The sequence below is a fragment of the Pleurodeles waltl genome, chromosome 7 (genome assembly GCF_031143425.1).
Source record: "Pleurodeles waltl isolate 20211129_DDA chromosome 7, aPleWal1.hap1.20221129, whole genome shotgun sequence".
Classification (NCBI taxonomy): domain Eukaryota; kingdom Metazoa; phylum Chordata; class Amphibia; order Caudata; family Salamandridae; genus Pleurodeles; species Pleurodeles waltl.
The window spans coordinates 1,084,836,727-1,084,862,965 of record NC_090446.1 but is presented as its reverse complement, the minus strand read 5'-3'; the positions used below and the strand labels follow the sequence as shown (position 1 = coordinate 1,084,862,965).

The 26,239-nt window shown below is 40.7% G+C and overlaps 1 protein-coding gene across 1 annotated transcript in view; it reads left to right on the top strand.

Annotated features, from left to right (window-relative positions):
• The window catches only part of STXBP4 (syntaxin binding protein 4), a 274,640-nt gene that overhangs the window by 59,166 nt on the left and 189,235 nt on the right, over positions 1 to 26,239 (top strand). The window contains exons 4-8 of the mRNA XM_069200029.1: positions 6,478 to 6,584; positions 11,896 to 12,094; positions 18,650 to 18,728; positions 21,367 to 21,467; positions 23,726 to 23,822. Coding sequence (XP_069056130.1) covers positions 6,478 to 6,584; positions 11,896 to 12,094; positions 18,650 to 18,728; positions 21,367 to 21,467; positions 23,726 to 23,822 — 583 coding nt within the window. The remainder of the gene's footprint in view (positions 1 to 6,477; positions 6,585 to 11,895; positions 12,095 to 18,649; positions 18,729 to 21,366; positions 21,468 to 23,725; positions 23,823 to 26,239) is intronic.

Sequence of the window (26,239 nt, the reverse complement as noted above, 5' to 3'; positions counted from 1 at the left end):
AAAAAAAATAATAACTGCAGCAGTACCACCTTTCACTGCTTTTGAACTGACTTCAAGGAGACTCAGTTCTTTTACAGTCTCTTCTTTTCGGAACTGAATCATCTCCAATATTATACATAATACAGCCATTGTTGTTGCTTATTGATCGTATGCAACTAGCATCCACTGACAAAGTCAGTAGTCCTGGAGTGTCGTAGGTGTAATGCTACTTGTTGTATTATCTATCTGAATACAGTGACAGAAAGAAGCAGCAAAATACCAGTCGGACACCACACTATGCTAAACACATATTTTAGCTTATGTTTTTAAGCCACGCCCTTTGAGAGCCCCCCCTCCCCATTTTTTTTAGTCTCATTTAAAGCCCTGATTCTCCCACATTCAGAGTGACCGAAGCCTGGCCGTAGAAAGGGCACTGTCGGTAACACTGAGGCTGCCCTGGTAGGCATGGTGTCTCGCATTACAGAGCTGTCGAAGATATTAAGGCTCGGTGGGCCGGGTGACAGAGACCGTAGAAAAAACGGGTCCACTGGTGACTCTTATGCGCCGGACCATCGGCCAATATACGACTGCCTGCCTTCTCGTTCCGACCCTGGGATTTTTCCATCTTTTCACATTAAGCTTCGTTGAATGCTCCTTTTTCCGTTTGTTCCTCTAGAGGGCAGTATGAAGTCAGTTATGGAGAAGAAAAAAGACAGAAAAGAAGAACGGCACCAATGCTGTAGAACAACTGGTTATATCCGTTTAAAATATAAAGGCAAACATCACATTTTTAGACTATAACTTTCACCTGACAGAACACAAACTAAATCAATAAGCAGCATCAATATTACTAACAGCATGATATGAAGACATGTCTCGCAGTGTGTTTTTTAGAGTAAAACCAGCGCTGGCGGATGGAGTTGCGAACGCGAGGGTTTTTTCTTTTTTTATACAAATATCGGGCAAATACATTGTTATTGAAATACTTTACTGTAGAGAGATGTGGTAAGCAAAGTTACCACAATTGGAATGCCTAACTTTCTACTTTTTTTATTTCTATATTCCAACGTGCAACTTGCAAACATGCCAATATTTGGAAAGGAATGGGGGACCATTTTGAAAAAATCGGGGAAATATGTTACCTCCCTTAATGTACGTTGAAGTTGAACCATTTTTAGGCGGACGTAGATAAAATAAAATAGATTTTGGCTTACAAAACGCGATTCTCCCGCCTAAATCTCGTTTGGTTGCATGTGTCTTTTCGTTGTTGGAATGGACTATATTTTGTTTCCAGTGTCTTGTTTCCATCCCTGGCCCATGTCTTTGCCACTACTTCCCTCTCTCCTCTTTGTGGGTTTGGGAGTTTGTAGTGAGTTTCTCACTTTGTCCTTCTGGGTTTCTGCTCTTTGTGCATTGCTTAATGCATGGCAGCTGGCCCTTTGTTCAGGGTGCATGGGATTCGTCCTGGGATTGGTGCTGTCTTCTCAGTTTGCTGGCCTTATTTGGTCTTACCTTATACATTAACTTACACAAACCTGCTTCTTGTTTGTTTTGTTCTGGTTAAATGTACGACCTCCATGGCACTGGTATTACTCTCTAGATCACATCTTTGCCTCTTGTTGCTCGTGCACCATATTAAACTATACAATAAATAAGTAATAGGCTGGTTCTGAGGTCACCCCTTATTCATATTCATCCATCTTCCCATTTGGGTTGCATGTTATAAGGTGAGGCTGAGTGCTATCTATAACAGATCCTCTGGGTGTTTGGTTGCTGCGTTATTGGTATTGTGTGTGGATAACACCTTTTATCTTGCCTTGTTTTCTATAGGCTTATGCAGTGCTTTAAATGGGCCGGTACTCTCTGGTACTGAGTACCGGCACTTTTTTATTTTGAGAAGGAGAGTACCGGCACATCTCAAGAAAAACGTAACACTTTGATTGGAGAGTGCCGGCACTTCTCAGAAACAAGCAGGTACTCTGGTACAGAGTACCTGCACTTCTCTTTTTCCATTTAAAGCACTGGGCTTATGACTAGGTGACCCTGCTCCAGGAGAAAAGCGATTATGGTTTTTGTGTGTTAGTTGCTCGCTTCTTGTGCTCTTTCTTTTTGCTGGATTTCAGGTTTAAGGTTGTAGTCTTCCTTGCTCATCGCTTTCTGGTTTTCAACCCGAAGCTGTCAATCCGCTCTCCCTTCATTGGAGCAGAGGTTTCCTCTGTCTGCCTGCCCACGGAGAGGGCAGCAGGGTCACAGAGATAACTGCTCTCACAGAGAGGGAGGGGCTATATATGGCAGTGCTGGCTCCCACAGGAGTTCGGGAGCCAGCTGGCTCCCCCCAACAGTGCCCAATATTGTGACCTGGTCTCAAGGCCAGGCCCTGGGAGATGGGGAAGGGAGCCAAGATCAGCCCTGGTGCGATGGGGCCACATGGGCCTCTTAAAAAAAAAAAAAAAATTAAATAATTAGGCCAGGGCCTAGGGGATGAGATCCCTGGGGCCAAGATCTGCCTGGGGGCCCTGGGAATGGGGTCCCCGGGGCACAAGATCGGCCTGAGAAGGGGGGCCATGCGGCCACCCTCCCCAATTAAAAATAAATAAATGTTTAGCCCAGTCCCCAGCGGTTGTGATCCCTGGGTATGAGATTGGCCTGGGGTGGAGGGGGGTTGGGGCGGAGGGGAGAGGCAACGCAGCCTCCCCTCCCACCTCAGAAAAATGTAAATTAAATATTTATGATGTGCCCCAGGGGATGGGGTCCCTGGGCCAATATTGGCTGAGGAGATGGGCCACGCAGGGTGGGTATATTTAGGCTTAATTATGAAGCTATCCATTGATGTAGTATTGACTGTAATTTGCCTACTTGGGCAGAACTGAATAATGATATCTAATGAGTGTATAGGAATTGAATCTGATAGCACTTTACCATTTTATCGTGTTGAAACAGTTTGTAATATGGAGTCCAGTTACCCATTTGGGCCATATTTAGACTGATAACGCTGTAACGCTTCTTCTGTTTCAACAACAGCCATTTTTGGAAGACTGAGTCAAAAATAAATGAAACCTATCAATGTAATGCTAAACCGAATAAGCAGCACATATGTTGCATGACTGGGAAACATCCTCATATGGTGCCATACAATCCACCAAAATGATGAAAATACCATGCATGAACGGAAACAACACAAACCATAACAAAGAATGCATTCAAACAATCAGGATGCATAACATCCCAGTGGGTGCCATCCTTAAAGACTGAAGCAACAGTCGACTAAACCTGTCACAATAATGGTTAACAACCATACCACACACATGTGGCGTAAATGTAAAATATGCACCTACAATGCCATACAATACATCACTATGAACCAAATACGTGCATATATTGACATACAATAAAGCAAAGAGAAACAAAAAGAAATGCATTATGGTCGGAATGAATAACCCCCTAGTGGGCTTAATACTCATAATGTCAATTGTAAAAAAAAATCAAAGTTCTTGTCATCCTCATGATATTTTCTGGCATATGCTCAGATCATTCTCATCTATTAAACCCAAGTGGGTGTAGAATCTATTCCCCACATTTCTAAGCCATCCCGAGATGTTAAAGTAAATAAACCAAGGTGATTTGCTTAGCTAAAGCATCATACAATAAAGGAAAAAGAGCATACTTCGACAACAAAAGTTTAAATGTCATGAAAAATAAAAGTAATGTCCATCATTGTAATTATTGCTAATTGGACCTACCACAATTGTATATCTCACATTGTCATATGCCCCAAATTTACATTCTGAACTCATGCAGATCCCAATCAAAATGAAGGAATTTAAACTCAAAATAGAGGAATATCAACAAGAAAATTCTTGCTTAGCTTAAGTAATCGCCTACTAATCCTGCTGTCATTCCAAGTAAAACCTTTGTAAAAACATAAGGATATGTGATTAACCCATGTTGTTAAGAGAAGGGGGGGTGGAAAGGTCAGCTAACAAACTAGAGCTCCAGTAATAACTTAGCAGTTATGACAAATACACTGTAATCATTAACCCTAGATGTAAGCCATATTTAGCCCTGTTGTGTGCAGTGTGCTGACATTGATTATGTATTGTGATTCTAACCTTCTCAACGACCGCACTGTCACCACCTCAAATATTACTAGTGATCAGATTGAAAGCAAATAATTGTAGTAGGCCTGAGTCACATGAATGGAATTCCCTGAAATGTCTTGAAACCTGATACTGTTTGTCACACTGAGTGATGGCTCTCATATGTTCAGGAACGCGTTTTTTCATTTTGTGAATCGTATTGCCAATATAGTATAGGTTGCAGGGTCATCTCAGGGCATAGACACATAAATCAGAATTTCAGGATAGATAGGCCTTTTAAATTCTTAAAGTCCTGTTAATACCTCATATAGTAAAAGATTGTACATTTCTATTACATTTGCAAGCTTTTCAGTTAGTACATGTCACAAAACCAGCAGTTCTTGTAGATCCTGCACCAGCTTGTGTTCTAGATTCCATGTTCTTACACAGCATGTCCTCAAGTGGCGTTCTTCTTCTGAAGGTGATTATAGGGTGAACCAACACATATCCAGAAATAATATAATCAGTGTGGAGAACATGCCACTGTTTCTGTGACATCCCTCACTTTGTTGGCCTATTTGCTATATGTGGTGCTGAATCTTACTGGTTCAACTATATTAGATGTTTTATCCCCTGTAAACAATAAGACAGCTCTTTCAGTTAATCCACCTTCCAGTAAACAGCCTTTAGAATTTATGGGTTATGGCCTCTTATGCGTACTCTCCATCATGACTTATATTTCCTCCTCAAATGTAGCATCAAGCTGCAGTTCCACCTCCCTCTTATTAACTCCCCAAAGGGAATCCTACAGATTAGATTCTTGGGATGGTTGATTCTAGTATGTAGTATTGTATTTCCCCACGGTTGTGTTACGGAATACCTTAGTTTCCATCTGTGAGTTATTAATCCTAATTCTCAAATCTAGAAAGTCAAGGGTACTCTCATGAATGTTGCTAGTGAAGCTAAGAAGTAATTTATTGACCTTTAGCTCGTCTACAAATTCGACGGCAAGCTGTCTAGGCCCTTTCCAAATGACGAAGATATTGTTGCTGTATCGGGCCCAGAGCTCTACATGTTCATCATACTGTTGAATGCTAGCCACAGCCTGCTCCTCCTGCCAGCCTATGCACAGACATACAGAGCTTGGAGTGAAGCCGGTGCCCATCGCAGTGCCATGGGTCTGATAATAGTACTTGTTATGAAAATTAAAGAAATTGTTCTTCAGGCAAAACCATATCATGTTTACAATCATCTCGGTATGAAAGAAATATGACAGTGATCTAGCTCTTATAAAATGGCTGCAGGTCTGCACTTCCAAATCATGGGGGATGCATGTGTATAGGCTGTTAATTTGTAATCGTCTTCCCGGGTGATCCCGTTGATGATTCTGAGGAAATCAGAACTGTCCCTAACATAGGAGGGCAATGTCTCAACAAAAGGCCTCAAAAAGTAATCCACACACTGAGAGGTATTTTCAAGAAGGCAAACAATGGCTGAAATTATGAGCCTTCCTAGACGATTTGAGAGATCCTTGTGGATCTTTGGAAGTAGGTATAATACTGATATATTAGGGTGTTAATTAAGCAGACATTTATATTCTTCCCATTTGAAAAGCCCCGTCTCTTACTAGCCTGTTTTATTTGCCTCCTGGATGTATAGTAGGATAAATCTGCTAGTTGTCTATAACCTTCTAGGTATTTCTAGTTGGATATGATTATAGTATCCCTGCCTTTGTCGGATTTTCTGGTATGAGTCTCATTATTTCCCTGTAACTCAACTATTGCATTGTGATGTTCCCGGGACAGATTAAAGGACCCTTGCATATGTTTAAATCTGAGTTTTCTCACCTCTTTAGTGACCCCTTTCTCAAATACAGCAATACTGTCAAATGATAACATAGGCAAATATACAGACTTCAGGCAAATAAACACTCAGACAACTTACATTTAAAGCAATCCCCACATCATCTAAATTCACAGTGGATCAGCATTACATGAATGGTTATCATCAATCTCACAGAGTGCATGCTATAAGTCCACATCACCAATTTTCAGACTGGTTGTGCATGTCCCAATGTTCCCTTTGGTTATGTGAGTTACTTTCTGTTCCTGCTGTTTTTTGTTCAATTTCAGCTTCCTAGTGAAGCTAAATACCTCAACGTGACACAGTCTAGAAAAAATAACAAAAGAAACATCTTTTAGGAAGGTCCTCAAATAACCATTTAACGGGCAAGGGAATATCCTTTGTTATTACACGGATCATTTACTATGGTTCAGACCAAAGTCACTGAAAAATCCAGTGCTGTGACATTTCTGTCGTTTAACAGAATGGTTCATATTTTCTAGAGAAGTGGGCTTTGCTTTTTAAGATTGTTGTATGGAAGGTAAATATGTTTTTGAATTTTCTTTCTATTTTTCTTTAGGATGGACGCTTGAGGGCAGGCGATCAGCTTGTATTCATCAACAAGGAATCAATGATTGGAGTGACTTATGAAGAGGCAAAAAGTATATTAAATAGAGCTAAACTGAGGTAACTATTTGCTATGAAATCAATGCATTTTATTCTTTCTTCGGTTTGTCCTTTTATAGACACTCACTTCTTTTGTCTCACGTTATTTCCACAACAGCCTAAATTCTAGTTATCTCTCTCCTACTTAACATTTTCTTGAAGTGTTGCTACCTTCACTTGGCCTTTTATGTAGGAGATCTTATTTTAAGTTTTGAACAACCATAGTAAGCTTTAACTTTAATGGTCTCAATGAATGTTGAAACTATGGAAAAGTCATGAATCTTGTTTTGATTTCAAGCGCCCCATACCTTTAATGTTAAACTACATCCTAAAATGGCATAACAGTTGACACTGTCTGTTACACTTGAGACTGTTTGGCACTAAAAGACATTTTAGATGCCAGAGGAATCTTCCACCTAAGGTGCCGAGCCTTGAACCCGAGATGGATTCACTGAGTCTTGAAGGTGAAATGAACTCTAACAACCTTCTGTGGCAGCATCCTTTCAGAAGTACATTCTATACCCCGAGCACGCCACCCTCTTCAAGAGGGCAGTAATCAGCCTGACAATAGTCCTGAACTACCTACATTAACCTGGACACTCTTTACATTCTTGCTTTGCCTCCTTCCACCTCAGAACTGCCTTATTGTTGAGAAGGCTGGTTCAGAAAGAGCTCAGGGCTGGCTTAGTTACTAGACGATAGACAATACGTCACCACCAACTTCACCACAACTGTCCCCGGCACTTTGTTTGCTTGAATTATGGCCAGGAACTCTCTTTTAGACCCCCTGCCCTGGTATCTGGATACAGGGCCAACTGCCAACAGGAAGACACTTGGCATGATTATGGGTCAGGACCCTTAGCATGACTGCTTTTCGGAGGCATAACCTGCAAAGTGTTCCCTGTCTGATATCGCTTTGGCATGTCAAGCCAGATGTATCAAGCATTTTAACAGTCACAAGGCCTCCAACCCTTTGTTTGTGGTCATTAAAATCCCTTTTTTGAATGTACTAAATCAACTTTAGTAATCAGTGAATTTTTACTGACACCTAAAATGACTTTGTAAATGGATAATCATATGCAGTTTGGAAGAGACTTGTTGTAGGCATCCATTTTAAATTACAAATAGCTCTGTGATCTATTAATGCTTAATTGAAGTAATCTGGTAGCAAAATATTGACTACATTACAGACTGCTGAGATGGAACTCCTTCCCCTTTCTAAATAAATTTATAAAAAAAGAAAATATATATATTTATTTTCCTTTAAGGATTTATAGACATTATAGTCTGCTGACTCTAGCACACCACCATCCTTTTTATGGCCACCAATCACAGTGAGTCACCATTTGTGACATAGAGTCCTTACTCCAGGCATTTAAAAGTTAAAAGTTTAAACCTACATTGCAAGACCCTTTATTCATACATGGGCACTTCTCCCTTGATTTACTGGTTGTACACATGGCATGTAAGAGAGCTCTTTTACAGGGCACAGGTGATAACTTCACTCCTGAGAAGGAGAGTAACAGAATAGACACCTCTGCTAAGCATTTAATGTTAGGGGCAGCAATGTAAAGTTTTATTGCCAATTGAATCACTCTGCTCTCCAGAGATGATAGGCATCAATGAGCAGTGATAGAGCAATTGCTGAACTTTCTCCTGTAGGGTAATAACAAAAGGGCAAAGCTGACTGGAGGAGGAGAAAATTATCTTGGGTGCCAACATTCTTTGTGCACTGGGCACAGCTGATATGGTCTTTAAAGAAGTAAAAACCAGCATTCTCCTGCATCGTAAATTGTGGCTTAGACTTTCTGACTTCTAAATTGAGGTCTAACATCTCATAGTGATGGCATTAGATATTGAATAACTCTTTTGGTCTTAAGTAGATGAGATATTGGAAAACAGAAATGTACATAGCAAAAGCTATGGGGGCCCTGTAACATTAGCAGCAAAACCCAGCTTTCCATGGACCTCAAACCTACATGGTGTTCAAACTAGTGTCCACCACTCCTTAGACTCTATGCCAGTGATAGCAGGCCTTTTCAGAGAGCAATCAGCCAGCTAGTTAAGAAACTAGTGTCCACCACTCCTTAGACTCTATGCCAGTGATAGCAGGCCTTTTCAGAGATCAATCAGCCAGCTAGGCAAGGGCAATGCACCCACTGTAGCTTCAGCTGTAACAGTCATGACATTGGCCAAAAGGATCATAGTAGAGATACCTCTGCCAACAAGCGGTGACCTGTATCTTGTTCCTGCTTCCCCTATCCATTCAAAACTATCCAGGGTGCCTCTAAGGTTGTACCTTCCCTAGCGGCAGGGTATATCCTCTGATCAGTCAGTGCTTTTCCCCATTGACCACAGTTATGGCACAGAAATTCATGCCAATTAAGCCACCCTACCATCCTGACCTCACATCATGAGCTAGGATCATCTCAAGCTAGAGTATACGTGTTCCTTCTCATGGACTACATCAACATTTTCCTAGCACATAAAAAGAGACAAGGGGTGTACTTCCTGTATTTCCTCAATCTCCAAGATGTGAAATTCTGAGGTAGATAATCTGTCTCCGAGCACTCAACTGTACATTATGTCCCATCACTTCAAAATGGCAACTCTGTTAGAGAGGGGGTCAATACAGACTGCCTCCTTTTGCCACTCCTGTTTACCCTGACAGTCAAGTCCCTGGTGATATAGCTCTGGGAGATGCCCAGGTGTGGAGGATGGGCTGGAGAAATGGCATGTAAGACCGAATAGCCCTGCAAGTGGATAATGTACTAATATACCTAGAACCCCACCATTAGTTGCCCCTAGAATTTTTCATATCCTCTCACTGTATGGGGATGCATCAAGTCTGAGGATAAACTGGCATACGTTGGTGGCAGTCCTGATTGGGCTGCCCACAGAGAGATGTCTGCCAGTACCTTTAGATAACTTGGCATGCAGATCCAGCTAACTCTAGATGAATACTGGGGCTTAAACATAGTGCCTCAAATGCTCAAATTTTACACAAACTGTCAGCATAAGGCAGGCTTCCACTTTCAATCTTGGGGAAGGTAGCCCTATACAAAACTATTTCTCTCCCATAACTACTATAGACTTTACGGAATTAGTTGTTCCTGCTGTCTGCTTCTTTCTTTATCAACTTGCATGATATCCTAACCCACTTCTTGTGGGGAAAGGTTCTCCTTTTTTAGGGATTGTGAAAGGTGTACAATCCTTCTACAGTCTATTTCCTAACTCTAACATCCCTGTAACCCTTGCTTTTTTAAGTGAAAAAAAAATAATATATATATATATATATGTATATATGTGAAATTATTAATTTGCTAAGGATTTTTTTTTTGTTTTATGTGTAGGAATCCTAGAATAAATATATATTTTTCCCAAAGCAAAAAAAAATCTTTAGCAAATTAAGGGCCTGATTTAGAGTTTGGCAGACAGTAAGCACTCTGTCCATCAGGGTGGCAGGGGACATTACCTTCACCACCCTTATGTACTATTGTCTGCCAGATTTAGAGATCCCTGCATGATCAGCAGTCATCTATGTTTCTTGATAGGAACTTGCATCTTGGCAGTTCCTGTAAGAGAGCAAGAGGTTTGATGGATTGCTATCATTAGTCCACCAAATCTTTGCAAAGGTTTTGTTTTTCAAAACCAAACTCCAAAGTGAGGGTTTGTTATAAAAAAATAATTACACCCTCACTTATTGTAGATTTTCTTTCTGTTCCCCACAACCAGGTTTTGCCAAGGTCTGACAGACATTAAAAAAGACATCACACCGTCAACCTTGCTTAGATCATGTAGTGTAATGCCTTTTCTCCAACAACCAGTACTGTGTTGCATGAAGCTTTTAATTAACAGAGCCAACAGGATGTATGTTAATGAAAAGCCAATGGTCCTCCTATTCATAAAGATGGCAGGCAGATCATCAGTTTGATGGACATCACATTTGCGGTGAAGTTCCCTGTTCGACAAATGCTCAATTGGCCCCTAAGATTTCCATTTTTTTTTTGTATATCTATGGACAGAATTCCAACACAAACAAGTTTGTATGTGTGTATAAAGTTAATAAACTTGATAGAACCTGCTCAATGCTTGCAAGGTCTGTTACTGCTTGCAGAACTGTCTCCAAGAACTAATTCAATGAATTCGTTACCCCTGTGGCATCCAAACTATGTCCTAGAGTCTCAACAGGTGCATCAAAGGTTAATGGCCTAACTGTTTGAGCTGGACTGTTCCTATTTGAGGTAGGACAAATGCGGATTTCCATGTTGTTGATCCCTGTCTGTAACGGCACTGTAAATAACAAAGATGCACTGAGTATGGCCTATGCTTAGATGTATTCAAGCATTCTGTGAAACACTTTTTTTTTTTTTTTTTACAGTAAGTCAACTTTATGTTAATGTATGTTTAAGGGACCTCTGTGACCAAGATTACATTTGGACCATGGGACATTTCTACCTATGTCCTACTCACGTTTCCACAAGGACCACAATATATAGTAGATTGCGTTCCTGACGACTTTAAACTTAATGTATGTCTTTAAGGCCCTAATTGTGTCTTTAAGCCCCTAATTGTGTCTTTAAGGCCCAATTGTGTCTTTATAATCCTCTCCAAGCAAGTCAGATTCCTGGACAAGGTCGTCAGGACTAAGAAGTGAAACGTTTTCCAAAGTCACTGCTCAGAGAACAACACAAGTGGGTTTAATGGAAAGCACTGATCTTTCTCAGCAGATCAGTCACACTTTTGATGGAACATTACCAGAAATTCTGAGCAGGACTGTTGTACATTTGAAAGGATCATGGTAATTTACTCTTTAAATGTGACAATATGGCATAATAATGTGGCACATTTTAAAATGGTTTTATTGGGGCTCTAGACTAAACACAGTACCAATCTACTGCTCCTTTGTGCCTGGAATGGCTGCCTGCCGATCGTTTATGAAGAATATTGCACAATTCTTGTTCACAGGAAATTCACAGAATTTGAAATGATTTATCACCGGATTGTCCTGGGGAGATTTTCCTCATTAGCTCGTGCTTTCACAAAGGCCATGAATGGGTTCCAGCCTTTTGAATGGATAAAACTCAGATTGACCTTTGAACCCACAGGTGCCATGTTACACTGTGTTATTGAGCAGGGCCCATAACTATTCTCAGTTCTTGATAATGCATGCACGGCTACCTTTAGAGAAACTACCAAATGCATGACCATGTACAGTGGTAATGCGTGCGACATCTCGGCCCTGAGAATGCAGTTCTTTAGAAAATGCATAACATTGCAATAGCTGTATTTCTTTCTTTGATGCGTGTCCTGTTTTCGTTATAAACTTTAGGCGAGAACCAACCTGGGAGATTGGTTTCATTAGGCAGAAGACTAATTCCAACAATGAAGAAAGCTCTCTGGTCGCTAACACACTAGCTGCACCATTGGAAGAAATTCAGAAACAAACTGCACCATCTAGTTTTTCTACTTCTTTTGATAGATTTGATACCAAGATGGCTTCTACTCCTGGTGCTATGAACAAATGTCAGGTACGTTTTTAGCCCTAAAGTCTTTCTACCCCTTCCTTGCACTCCTGTATATTTAAATATGCCTTCATTTCCTTGTTTTTCCATAAAATTCTCACAAAATTATTAATGATGTGCATATTACCTCGTTTCTATTGCTTCTGTCTTCCCACTTCTTGTGCCATGCAGCCTTAATTTATAGAGCTTATTCAAGATTCATGTGCTGAAAATACCTACTTTGTGCATGCAGATACCTCATTTGAACTTGTTTATAGAGTTGCATTCTCACTGGCACAAAGTTGTACTTAATCTGTATTTTTTCTGCACACATTCCTGTTGACACAATATTAACTTTGCAGTTAACCAAATAATTGAGCATAGTACCATATACATAATTCATCTTAAGAGCTTGAAATGCAGTGAACGCTGATTCATTTACAAAATAGTTTGCTGGGTTCTAATTAACTCTGTTTGTAGAAATGAAACATTCTTTGTCATCATTTGATTGCTGTCCATCCTCTTTTAGTGAAAAATTAAAAACACTACTTATCCTTACCATAACACAAGCATAGGTCGTTCAGCCTCTATTCTGTCTCGCGGCTCAGGTGCCGTAACACAAACATGGACTACTAGGGTCTATTTGTGTCATTTGGCCTCTATCCCGTCTTTGTAGGCATGGAGCCCTTAGTGAATTGGCATTTATCCCCGTGCCTGTCCATTCCCTTTAGGGTGAGTTAGGAAAACAAATCGTCCAAGGAGCCCACAGGAGAGTTGCTAGGAGCGTGCAAATCGATTAGCACTTATTCCACCTGGCCATCTCAGGGCACCTAGCAATTGTTTCGGTTGTGAGTCACCATCAGTCCCCTTCTTCTAATTAAACTAACACCATATGTCATGTTGTTCAGCTGCCTCTGAAAATCTTAAGTCAAGACTCTCCACCTGCTCTCATAGATACACTTTTCTAGCACTGTATGCGCCTGCTTTCTGTGCCTTCAGTAAAAGTATTAGGAGGTTTCATTTGCTTTCACACCCAACACTATAGTATTCTAGCACTTTATGCCTCTATTTATAGCACTATAGCATTTTATGCGCCTGCTTGTTCTGGCCAGCCAACTTTTGACTGTATCTAAGCTATGTATATAGCATCATGATTATGTTCTTTGTGGCCTAGAGTTCTAATAATATGAGTTTGGGTATGATGAGAAGTGCCTCTAGGAAGTAGTGAGTGCTCTTATAATTCGATATATTTAGTAAAAGGAACCACAATAAACGGTAATCATGAAAGGTGCTTAGAACATGTGGACAAAGAGCCAGGGAGCATTATAAATTGTTATGTTTTAAAATGATGATTGTATATTTGTATTTGATTTTAGAAGTGGTACGTATATTATGTAACGGTTTATGGTTTTAATTGACTAATAAACTTAATTTGATTGAACACAAGCATACTTAGGAAAATGGTGTATTATGAAGGATAGAAAGAGAAGTGGAGAAACAGTTGCTGAATATAAGTTAGTGTGTTAAATAGCATTGAGGGAAAGTCCTTTGCATGGCTTTGTTTAGTTGTGATGCGTTGCTCTTGTATGTTTGTGGACTGCCCTGTGTTTTTTTCCTTAGTAAGCTTGGCAATAATGTGAGCCCACTAAGTGTTTTCCTGTGTCATCACCAAAAGACACAAGAGCTGGACTTTGATGCAGAGGGTGCATCCGATGTGAACCCATCTCTATATGGACTTGCAGTGCTAGCAACATAATCACTAGACTGGGGAAAGGCCATCATACTTTCATCCCTAAAGATGGAAAGACTGCTGGATCTTTCAGTGTAGTCTGTGCAGTACTGCACCACTCTGGTCCTTTTTCCTACTTCCTGTCCAGGACACGTATAGACTATGGTGCTGATTACGACCATGGTGGTATGTTTACCGCCGCAGTGATGGTAGCGGTCTAACCGCTGTGGTCCCAGTGGTAAAGACCGCCACATTACAAGTGTGACGACTTGGCTGAAGTCAAACCGCCACAACGCTGCCAGTCCCGCAGGTTGGGGTGTCCCGCTGTGGCTGGTGGTGACCTCCTCCGCGCCGGTGGCATGCCTAAGACCGCCAGCCGTATTACAAGGCAGCAAACTGCCAAGCTTTTTGTGGCAGTTGCCCTCCGACGAAAACCCTTGCAATAATGCACCTGGCAACAGAAATCCTCATTCCTGAACCAGCACACGCACCCCCACTCCACAAACATACAGACACACACACCCTCGCCTTCGCACACATACAGACACCCTCCACGCCTCTGCACGCATACAGACACCCCCCCACTCCTCCGCACCCATCCAGACACATACACATGCTCGCACATCCATTCTGACACACACACACATGCTCACACACCCTTTCTGACACACACATGCTCACACACCCTTTCTGACACACACACACATGCTTGCCCACATACATGTACATGCCACACACATGCACTTACGACACCCCATCCCTCCTCCCTCCCCCCCCCTATGGTTGGGCACCTACTTGTCTGGTACCACACAGCATCCCATGTCGAGGTGGTCATCCGGGAGGGGGTAGATGTCAGTGGTTCGAACCATCAATGCTGCACTATCCTGCAAGGACCATCATGACAAATTCTTACTCGTAATATGGCAGGGGGAGTCCTCGCGGCGTGACGGTGCTGGTGGTGGGACCGCCTCTTCCTCGCCATCGGTCGGTCCAGAGTTGGTGGTTTTCGGCCTAATTTCTGGCAGTCTCCTGTGTGTGGTCGTGATAAAGCGGTCAGGAGATTACCATCACTGGTTATATTTTGGCGGCCGCCAGTACGGCGGACTTTCCAAAATACCACCAGAGTCATAGTCAGCACCTTAGTCTTGTTCACCATTTCCTGTCATCATACTAGAAGTACAGCACTAAAGTGTAGGATTCCCTGCTAGTTGCTACTGTTCCTCCATGCTTGGAAAGGCTGTGGCACCATTCTGGAGTTGATCTGTGAAGACAGGGAGACCTACCTTACTCTGATAAAAGCTGAAGTGCAGCAACCAGGAGGTGGGACAGACCTACAGCCAAAAGATGAGAGTAAATTTCAAAAAGTACCTTTGGAGGGTATCTGGACATAATTAGACTATCTAAGAAACAGAAGCTGGCTTCAGCCAGTTTCCCTGTCAAAGATTGGAATGGAGTGGCTGTGTGAGTCCAGTGGTGCAGTGTGCTTTGAAGAGAGCTCCCTCCTGGTCAATTCGGACTGTGTTTGTTGGTAGTGGGTGATCTAACCCTCATTAAGGGTACCCACATAATAAGTGGAAGCTACTTGACAATTCCTCATCACAGCTCTTGAAACAGGCACTCTGTGGTGCTTGAAACATGTCTTCCTGAAGGAAATTATGATGCAGGAAATTTTGGAGTGAGTGTGGTCTATAACACTATGCAGATTGTGACTACCCCGATGAGGAGCTTGGAACTATAGGGCTGGCAGGTTTACTAGGGACGTGTGAGAGCAAGGGGGATGGGCTCCTGCAGAGTGAGCAAATCAGGACCAGGAATGTCTACAGCAGGGACAGAATGCTGTAGAATCAGCGCGATCAGGAGAGGAGGGCCTGACATGGGAATGGTTTCCTCTCAGACTGTGAGGCAGCTGTTAAGCTGCAAATGGTGTTTCTGACCCAGGGGCAGCTTGCAGAAATTCATAGTGATGCACTTGATCATAGTGATAGTTGAGGCTGAGAGAAGAGCTAGGCCATTGTAACATGGAATCTGTAATGAAGGCTATTAAGCCTGTATGTCTGTGAGATAGCCACGGTCTGAAGTGGTTGCGTGGGCATGGCAATGAGTGCATGAACATTGCAGCCCTGGCGTGCACTGCCCCACTACTTGTTTCCAGTGGAGTGCTGAGGATCTAGGATGCTTCCTGGATCATAATCGTTTATCAGACCTAGTGTAATGTTTGGGGTATTTTGTGCCACTTTTTCTGATGTGGTTAAGGCAGAGTACATGAGAACCGTTCCAGGTGTAATGACAGCATGGTCTAGTCAAAACTCCTAAATAATTTCCCGAACCTACAGAACCAGTCATCAAGAAGATTACAAGCTTGATAGCCACCGTTAGAAAACTTAATAGTGTTGCCCCTGTGATGGTAGATCCTGGAGCCCCATTTATGAAGTTGGACCTGCAAAAGTGCTTCCCCTACTTCAGTGTGGACATGTTGAATGTTACAGGGTAACAACCTGACAAATAAGGTGAAGTCTGGAGTTAAAGACGTGGACTCGCTGGCTGAACACCATTACAGAGTTGAGGAATAAATATTACATATAGCTCCTGTAGCCACCTCAAGCGTCCAGAATGGACTGGAAAATCTAGAAAACTGCTCCAGAAAGGCAAACATATTTGTGATAGGGATCTGAAGGAAGCGTCTCAGCCAGAAGACATTGGAGGCTACAGTAGAGACTTATGTGTCTGTATTCTCTTTGAACTGGAAGGAAATATTATCCTGACATGGTGCACAGGTAGGGGAATACGTTATATTTGTAGAGGATGGGGGAGATGGTCTTCTAACCTGCTAAGAGGATGGAATACATATAATTGGTGCATTGTTTGTTAATTATAACCATTGGGGAAGTTCTCAAAGAGTTTGTGGTCGAAGGTGCTAGAAAGGGTTGATTTGAGTTGAGTCTAAACACAAACGGATGATCTTGCAACTCTTCTGGAGAAAGATTTTTGCAGCGCATAGCAGATAAATATCCTCTCCCTTATCAGAGTTCAACACCATCTGTGTCATTTGCAACTGATGTATTTTGAAAGAGGGATCAGAGTAAATATATTATTGGCAGCAGAATTGAAGGTCAGGCTGGTGGGTGCAACCAGAGAGGCCGTAAAGGCTGCTGTTTGCAAAGAAGATGGGCTTATTAGAACTGTTAGAGTACTATTAGCAGAAGCCTTATTATGCTGATACTGTCTCTCATGAGCGAAAAAGAACTTGCTTATTCTGCATTACCCTCCCTAGGTTAACAGATAGTAAGACAAACCAAACAACTCCTCCTTTGAGAGGGATAAAGTACTGGGAGTAGTTTAGGTGGCAACATTCTAGTTTTGGATGGTTTAACAGCCCTAACTCTGTAAGATAAATCTCTTGCGCCCAAACGTTTCTTCTTTCTCATGAAACTATTTAATCATGTACGGATGAGGAAATTAGTCATGCCTTCAAAGATGAATGCGATAAAGACGATTTAACCATAACTAATAATGACTGTTATTTGTCTAGGTCTGTTAGGACTGTAGACTGATTTTTACATGAATGTGAAGTTTTTCACTTCTGTTTTAGTGGCGAGGGCGTATAACATTATTCCCCAGCTTATTCCTTTACATGTTGGTTGTATCAAGGGAAAACATTTTGTTATTCGTAAAACAAAGGTATGACATTAGTGGATTTAGGTACACCTGTGTGCAGAGAAAGTGTTTGATTGGCTACACTTAGACTGTTTATGCGGAGTTATGAGGCGAATGTGAGTCAGTCAGGCATTCCAAGATTGGATAATAGTGTTAAATGCCTGGCCGACCTCCAGAGTAAAGCTTAGTGGTCGTTTGTCACACCTAATAAGTTTGAACCACAGAACTAGGCATGGTTGACCACCTCATTAGCTGTTGTTTACCCTGCCTCTGACCAGCAATGAAAGGTGGGGATGTGTTCAATGTTTTTGTGTTTGTGTATAGCATTCTAGTCTCAAAGCAAAGGCCTGTATTTCCTTTCACAGTGCCGACTAAAGAATTGAAGGCTTTCTACGTCGTATCCAGCTAGAAATTAAACAGATCTATATAATTTATTTTATCTATAGTTACCCACTGAGGAAATTAAATTGCTTTAGACTCCGCCCTATTTTTGTGGGCATCTAAAATTGATAAATACTTTGCAGTGAATTTTGCGTTGATGTTTGTGTCTATTTGGACAGATCAATCTTTCTCTCTCATGGATTTGTAGGATCTCCCACTTTTGAAAATAACCTTCTGCCCATGTTGCTGTATGTCTCCCAGTGACTTCCTGTTTTGATTGCGACCACAATGTACAATACTGTTCAGAATGAATAATGTCCTTTGGATGACAAGCGAGGACGCGTAGTGTCTCCAGACTGTTAGTGTGTCTGTGAGAGAAGGAGGGGTATCAATTCAGTATTCACTGAGGTGCTTTTGGGTTGTACGACCGGAGGGCGTGGTGGCGCGGAGGAAGTCTAAAGTGGTTGAACAATGAAGTTGTATTGAATCCTCATTGCCTGATGGTTTGTGCTGGCACATTTTATGGAAGGGCGAGAATGCAAGACACCCTTAGCTCGGCAGTCCTCGTGTCATCACGGCGCTGTGTGATGGGACTGGGCGAGTACACTACTATAATTGTTTAGTGTTTACCTTAACACCACTTGAATGCTGTGCGTGAGGTACCATCTTTAGCAAAAGAAATGGAAGTTGGGGGTACCTGTTATGATTGCACGCGTTTGTTTAAAAATCATGTTCGAAAACGACATTTGTACAGAAATAAGAAAACCCACATTGTAAAACACCCCCTCCTATTTTTTTCCTGTAATTTCTTCCTGTAGACCAAGCCATCGTCCGGGAAAACAGACTGGCCTCCAATTTTCCCTACAGACAGCAGCACGTCGGATGTCTCTCCATCTGGTAATGATCATTAGACTTCTCCTGGCATTGTGCAATTATACTTACATACCGCGTTGTGGGAAAGTAGATTCCGCTCAATACCCTTTTAAACATTGCATAAACGTTTGGTTGAATGAAATGCCCGATATCCAGTTTCCATTGTGAATATGGAAGAACATTTTATTGAATAAATTATTGAAACTAACAAGGATGTTTCATCATAACTGCCTCTCCTTCAGTGTTATGAGCAACGTGACACTACAGCCAGATAATAAAGACCCGTGTACAATTCAAGAAAATTATGTTGCTTTAGAGACTGTACTTTTACATCTTAATGTTAAGATGTGCTGTGTTAACATTCCGTGAGTTTATGTATCTTAACTCAAGGAACATATGTTGCTCACCAGGCATTTCCATTCAATTGAACTCAGAGAACTCTGCTTAACTAAAGCACAATATGACCTGCGGCATACCCAGGATCCTGTATAAATCAAACTAATTGAAAATATCCACTCTCAGTAGAGCACGTTTTATGAGACAAGGAGAAACTAATGATAAAATATACCTTAGCGTCATGGTCTTTATTTAAGACAATCAAGAAAATCTGTTTCCCCCGTATCCATCTTAATTTTTTTTTGTCATCAGAGGAGGACCGGTGGATATTGAAGCATTTCCTGATTTCAGCTAAAATAATTTTATCTGGGCTTCATTAGTCATTTGTGAGCTTCATATGTCTAGAATTTTTTCTATCTGCAGTAATGTCTTTTCCATTTGACTGTAGGTACTTGTGTTCGAAATCCAAGCCAGGTCTTTTGTACTTAATTTTGCACAATCTTAACTGCAGTGATTTGACAGTGACACAGTTACTGGAAGCGCTTCATTTTTTAGTAATGAAATGAACCATAACTGAGCACAAAGTTTGAGGTAACAAGTATGGCAGTTACCCTGGTGCTTCCTACCCCAATTGTTATACACTGAAATACATCCTGAATTAGGGCTCAAGTGAACCCTTAGTCCCCGGTGGTACTGCAACATGCCCAGAGTACAAGTGCACAACAGGTGGTTGGTGTGAAAAGATTGTATGACATTACCACGCGTGGCTTTACATAATGGTTTTTACCTCCCATACCATTACCACGCTTTTACATTTGCTTACATTAAAATACACTTACTATGGAAATGACTAAGCATACACACTTTTACCTAGCATACCATTACTTTGGTTTTTAACAATGTAATATCTAACCAGTTCTGGAGTTTCACTCACAATGTAACACTTCCACCTACTGATAAACGTGAGTAACAATACCAAAACCAACTTAAATACACAATGAACCCTGATACTATAATTAAAACATGCATATATTAAAAGACAATGGCAATTGTATCCTTTACAGGTTTTTTTCGCACTGGAAAAATAAATACTGGACTCAATTTTCAAACATTCAAACCATTTACCAAACCTTTGCCACTAAACCCCATGCATCCCGCCCAGGAATATATTTTTTTAATGCAACTTATGAATTGATATGAAATCAATACTCGGGTATTACAAAAAATACTCCAGTATTAATACACCTACCCACTCATTGCCCCAACCCTAAAACACCATTTGCACCCTATATTCTTACTCACCCAAAACCCTAAAAATATTCTTTGCAACCTATAGCCATTTCCCACCCCAAACCCTAAAAAAACCCTTGCAACCCAATATTCGTACCCTCCCCATATACTCAAAAAAACCCTCACTAGCAACGTCTCTTACCCTCCACTAAATCCTAAAAAGACAATTAAAACCAACACCCCACCCACCTCTAAACCCTAAAATATACATTTATACCTTATACCCCTACCCACCCTTAAACCTTAATGTCACCCTTACCACCCAATACCTTTCCCACACCCCTCAACACTAAAAATAACCTTAAAAACCAGTACCTTTACCCACCACTAAACCCTAAAAATAGCACTGCCGCTTTACATCTCTACTAACCCCTAAACCCTGAGAGATAGTGGAAGAGAGTGGGAGAGCGAGAGGACGGTGACACTACCCCTTACTGATAAATGAAAGTAAAATAACCAAAAATCACCATAATTACACTATAAACTACAGCACTCTAATTAAAAAAATATATATTTAAAAATCAAACTTTTGAGTATTATTACACTAGAAAATAAATAAACTACTTACCAAATGCTTTCCAAATAAACACCGTTACAAGTAAAGAATTGTGTGGTAAAGAATGGTGATGTAAAGACTGGCTTGGTAACAGCTATTCCGTTGTAAAAAAAAAAAATGCATGGAAAGTGTAGTACGTTGTAAAAACTTCGGGGGTAAAGTCTGTATCCCATGTGAAGGAGGAAACATTTGTGAACCGACATTGATAACCCAGGATTTAACAAGTTCATGATCATACATTGAATTGTATTACCACTTTTTGTTTAACACCACTTACATTGAGTTGTAATACGATTTTTGCTCGTGCATTACGTTTGAAAATGTTTTCGTTTATATTCTAATTTAGCAGATATAGAAAATGAATCCTGTCAATCACATGTTTCATTATGTTTTAAAAAATTAACAGTTTAAAGCACACCCTGAAGAATACAAAATGTTCTTGTTTTGTGTTCTAACTATTTACATTCTTTTATCTTTTAGTTGTCTCCTCTAACCGAACTGGAGAAGAAAAATTACAATTGGAAGGAAGGAAGATTTCTCTTAATCCCAATGTTAAAGTCAAAGTTGAAAAACTTGAGATGGTAATTTCAATGCTTTGATGTTTTCAGTTTCAGAAAAGAATATCATCAAATTGGACTGCAGTGAGCGTGGTTTAGGACCAGAATGTTTTTTTTTTGTGGCCAGTGAAATATGTCCAATTGGCCTTTCACAGCTTAAATAGCATACTTGATCATTTGAGTGTTTTGATGAAGACGTTTGCAGATTTTCTTACTTTCAACAGAAAGGTGTGACCATAGGCCTTTGAGGAGCGTGGTATGGCCACACTTTCTTTCCGTGAGTCCTGATGGTGCAGGAAAACCATTTTTCTAAACAAACTAACCTAGCACTCATGCCACTGAAGGAACCGTAAGACAGAACATACCTAGAAAATGATGATGGTGAATTTAATTCACAAATGATTTGAGAATAGAACCTTTGGAGTGCGCTTAGCAGCAAGGCCCTCCTTCTGAACTCTGCCCTCTAAGAAACAAAAACAGCCCTTGTGTATCATGGAGTACCAAAGAAATGACCAGTACATTAAAAAATGGCAATACAGCCCTTATTGATTACAAGATGTGTTTATTTTTAGTTGAGGCCACTGTCATTTTGTGGCCAAGCTGGAGCAGATTGCGTGGTAGATTTGGCAGAAGTTTGACACTTGGCAATTATTGTAGCGCATCTGGGTAATTAGTGTTATGATTGTGTCAGTTTTTCTACTAGTGGCAGATGGATACTTTAAAAGCCATAAGTATCTTCTTAGGGGCTTTAAGACTTTCCTTGTTTGTTCTTAAAGGTTTTATATTAGATAGCCATCACAGTGTGGTGGATTTCCTGCGCTTTGGGGTAGACATATTGTCATGTTCTTTGAACATTATTCTTTTCTTTTCCTGGCTTATATCACGTATCCTGGGACTTCAGACAGATGTATCTCTTTGTACATTCTTTTCTGTCTATTGCATACAGCAATTACTATTATTGACTCTTTAGGAGTTGTTCTGTGCTTGTGCATTTGCGTTTAAGACTTACTTCTTTTCAGAAGGGTTTTACCCTCTTCAGGGGTGCTTCTTCTTTATGAAGATATTTATATATGTTGTGCTTGAGCAGGTGATATAATAATATCTCATTTAGGTACATCTGTTTTCATAATTTACATAGCTGTAGTTGGCGTAGGTGGGTTCACGCTTTTAGAAGTGTTGTCATAAGACATAATATAAAAAATCGGATGGATTCTTTTATGTCAGAATCTTTAAAAAAAGATCAATTTTTGCATTCTTGACACGTTTTCAAACTTGTTTATAGGTGAGTCTTAATCACTATAAGAATCACATATTCACCTTTGTTTCCGCCACACTTCCAAGGTCTCCCTTTTCATTCTTGCTGTTTTATTTATTGCTGTGGTCCTTTCCATAGTACTTTTGGGGGGCTCATGCATAGGTTTGCATACCATTAAGGGTGCAAGTAGCTCAATATTCATTTCGTTAGTTCGCCTCGAACACTGATTGGTGGTATGAACTTGGATTTTTTTTATTCCCTGTTTGTGAATATTTGACTCTTTATATGTGGTTCCTCCCACAAGTTTTATATTCGGAAATATGTTAGGGCTCGCCTACATTCTTATGCCTGATCTTTTTGAATTTCGATGATATTAATCCTGGGTGATGCTATCTCCATGCTATTAACATTTTTATGACTTTTTATCACTGGGGTCCTTTACACCATCCTTTTACTAAAGGGGATGTGTTTCCTCATAGGTATTCTTATGCATGCATGGTCTATTATTTCTCTTGTACTAGACCAGTTTTCTGCTGGTTAGAAGACTTTCAATGTTGTTGACACTTCTGACACACATTTGACATACTAACATGGATGAGCTTATTCCCATGTTTTTCATGTCTTATGGTATTATTTACGAATCTTTTTCTATTCTACCAGAGTGGTTTTATGATACTTAGAGACTTTTTTTGGGAGGTCTCAGTTTGCATTCCCGCCTCAAAGTTACTATGACTTTTGTATCTGGTTCTAAAGTAAGGAACCTATGGCTTGATGTCTCTATCAGATGCTTTCTGTGGGAGAGACAGGATCTAGCCGCAGATTCCTTAACTACCCTACCACCCTCCCTGCTCTGCAAATTGAGTCCTCTTTGGTCTCATAAGATTTTGTTTGTTATAGAAATCAACACCTTGAATTTTAAACTTATGTTTAGTTCATGGCTGGCCATTAGGGGTGATACACTAACAGGGAATAATAATTATTTTGTAACAGTTTTAACTAAAACTACTCTTCTTGGTGACTACTCCAGGCATTAAACTATCTGGGGATCCAGCCTACAGATGAGCAACAGCAGGCATTGCGACAGCAGATGAAAACCTATTCTGAAGGAACTGTGTCATTTGGAGGTAATTGTTTCTATGGTATTAATAAATGGTATATGTGAAATATGGGTTGTGCTGTTTTTTTAATCTCTTTAGTTGTCTCATTTATAATATGTAGTGCAAAAGACCTACACATTGTGTACTATAAACACCATGTCCCTGGTAGTACTTTGTAAAATGCTGGATACCTTGAGTAATAATCGCAGTCCCTCCTTGGGTGAATCCTCAAAGTCACTAAATTAACCTGAGCTCACACCCCGGTAGCTGTACCACAGAGAAGACAGGCTTAAGTGAGGGCAGTGTGCAAAGCATGTGTGCAATAATGATTCAGAACACAACACAAATAAAATCCCAAAGCAATTGGGAACAATAGAGTACATTTTAATAAATAAAATAACACCAAAACAAGAAAAATCCAATAAGGGTAACCAAATATATGCATTTAAAATTCAAAATAGCACCAAAAAGTATTAATCACCAACCACGGTCAACTCTTTGTGGTAGACCAGGACCTAGGTGCGATTTGGGGCAAAGCATGGATTGAATAAAGCGATCAGTTTGACCCGATCAGTGGTTTTACGTTGAAACTCAGTAGGATTTGCTGTTGTAACAAAAAGCTCTGAGAAAGAGAAACCTGAATCTTCAGCCTAGTAATATTGTGCTTTGGTAAGACTGGCTTTGCAGGGTTGTCCTTGTCCTCCGGAGGTATTTGAAGACAAATAAATCCTAGGTTTTCAAGTATGGTAGGAAAAGCCCAGCCAGACACAGTCAAGAGTTCCACAACATCAGGAGCAGCACTCGGGGGTCGGACTCTTTCCAGCAGAGGCCAACAGTAGGGTTCAGGGCATTTCCAATTGGAACTGGCGCACTGGGCAGTTTTAGAAATAGGCTTCTTGAAGCTTGTTGTGTCCTTGTAGCTTAAACAGGAGATCAGCTTTATGACCCTTGGAGGTCACTTCTTTGTTCTGTGCACAATAGAAGCAGATCTAGTGCTTCAGGGTTCTTCTCAGGTCACAGACAGCAGGTTCAGTTCTCTTCTGATCTTCCTCAGGTCCAATAATGTTCTGAGGAGGGTAATGCGGGTGCCACATTTATCCCTGACACCATCTTGTTGGTCGGGGTGACCTCTGGCTCCTCCCTAACCAATGAGGTGAATGTCCCCAGGTTGTTCCAGCATTTCCTGTGTGCTCTATAACACACAGTCCCACACTACACCTCTCTGCCTAAATCCAGGTGGCTAAACCCTTATTTCCTTGTGCAGAGATGTGGTCAGGGGACCACCTCTGTGGTCACTCAAAACTAGTTCTGGGGACAGCTCCCTTCTCACTGGGATTGGTGCCTGTCTAACTGCTGGAACAGAAGAAGGGGTCTATCCAGATGTTGTCTGATATCTACATGTGACTGGGGAAGCCACTTTAAATTAATTAATTCCGGGTCACTGCCCAAATGGTCTTCTTGCTAGAGGAGCAAAAACACCACCCCTCACCCATGCCTTTTTCTGTGCTGTGGGAGCAGTTTTTATACCTCATTCAGGGCTTGAGCACTCAGAGGCTGCAACTGGAAGGGAATGCAAATTAGCCTCCAGAGACTTTAGGCAGGGAAAAGGTAACTTTCTAATAGTACATTTTCCTAAATATGTATTACAAATCTAACTGCACTGTTGAATTGGTCTTTTAATAAATATTTAAACAAGTTATTGAGTGATGTTTCTATGTGTTTTCTACCAGAACACAGCATTATTACCTTTAATAGTGCATCTCAGTGTTTCTTGATGGAATAGCCAGTCATGCCACAGTTCAAAGGTTAAAAGGTGCTAGTTACTGCAAGGGCATGTTTAACATTAACGTTCTATATGTCCTACTTTTAAATCCCATGCATCCTGCCCTATGGGCTATAAGAACTATTTAGGGATTACTTGTTAATATTTAATAGAAGATTTAGACAAGTCAAAAGGGCTTATTTTGACAGGTTCAATTGCCTGATTAAACTGCTCCATTCAGACTACAATGGTAGGCCTGAAGCAGTGTTTTCACTGCAATGACTGCTGAAACCGACAGGTGGTATTTAACTTACAGGTCATGGGTATACTTTGTATCTCATACTAGAGGCTTATAGGTAAGTTAAATATGCTAATTATGGTTATGTCCAGTTATGTCCATTTGACTCTGTTAAAAGGGAGAGTAGAGAAACTTTACTTCTTGTTAAGATACAGTGCACCTAGTTATACAGCCTGCAACAACAGAGAAGGAAAATATCACTGGGAGTACTTCACACAAATGATGGTAATTTCCTACATAAAACATCTGTAAATCTCATTACCTACGATCTGGTTTCCTAGAGCTAGATGCACTATCAGCAGGTGTGTTTCTAGTGTGGGTTTGTCAGGTAATGCAAAAGTTTACTGAGGTCTTACATATAGGTTTACATATGCTCCTGTGTTT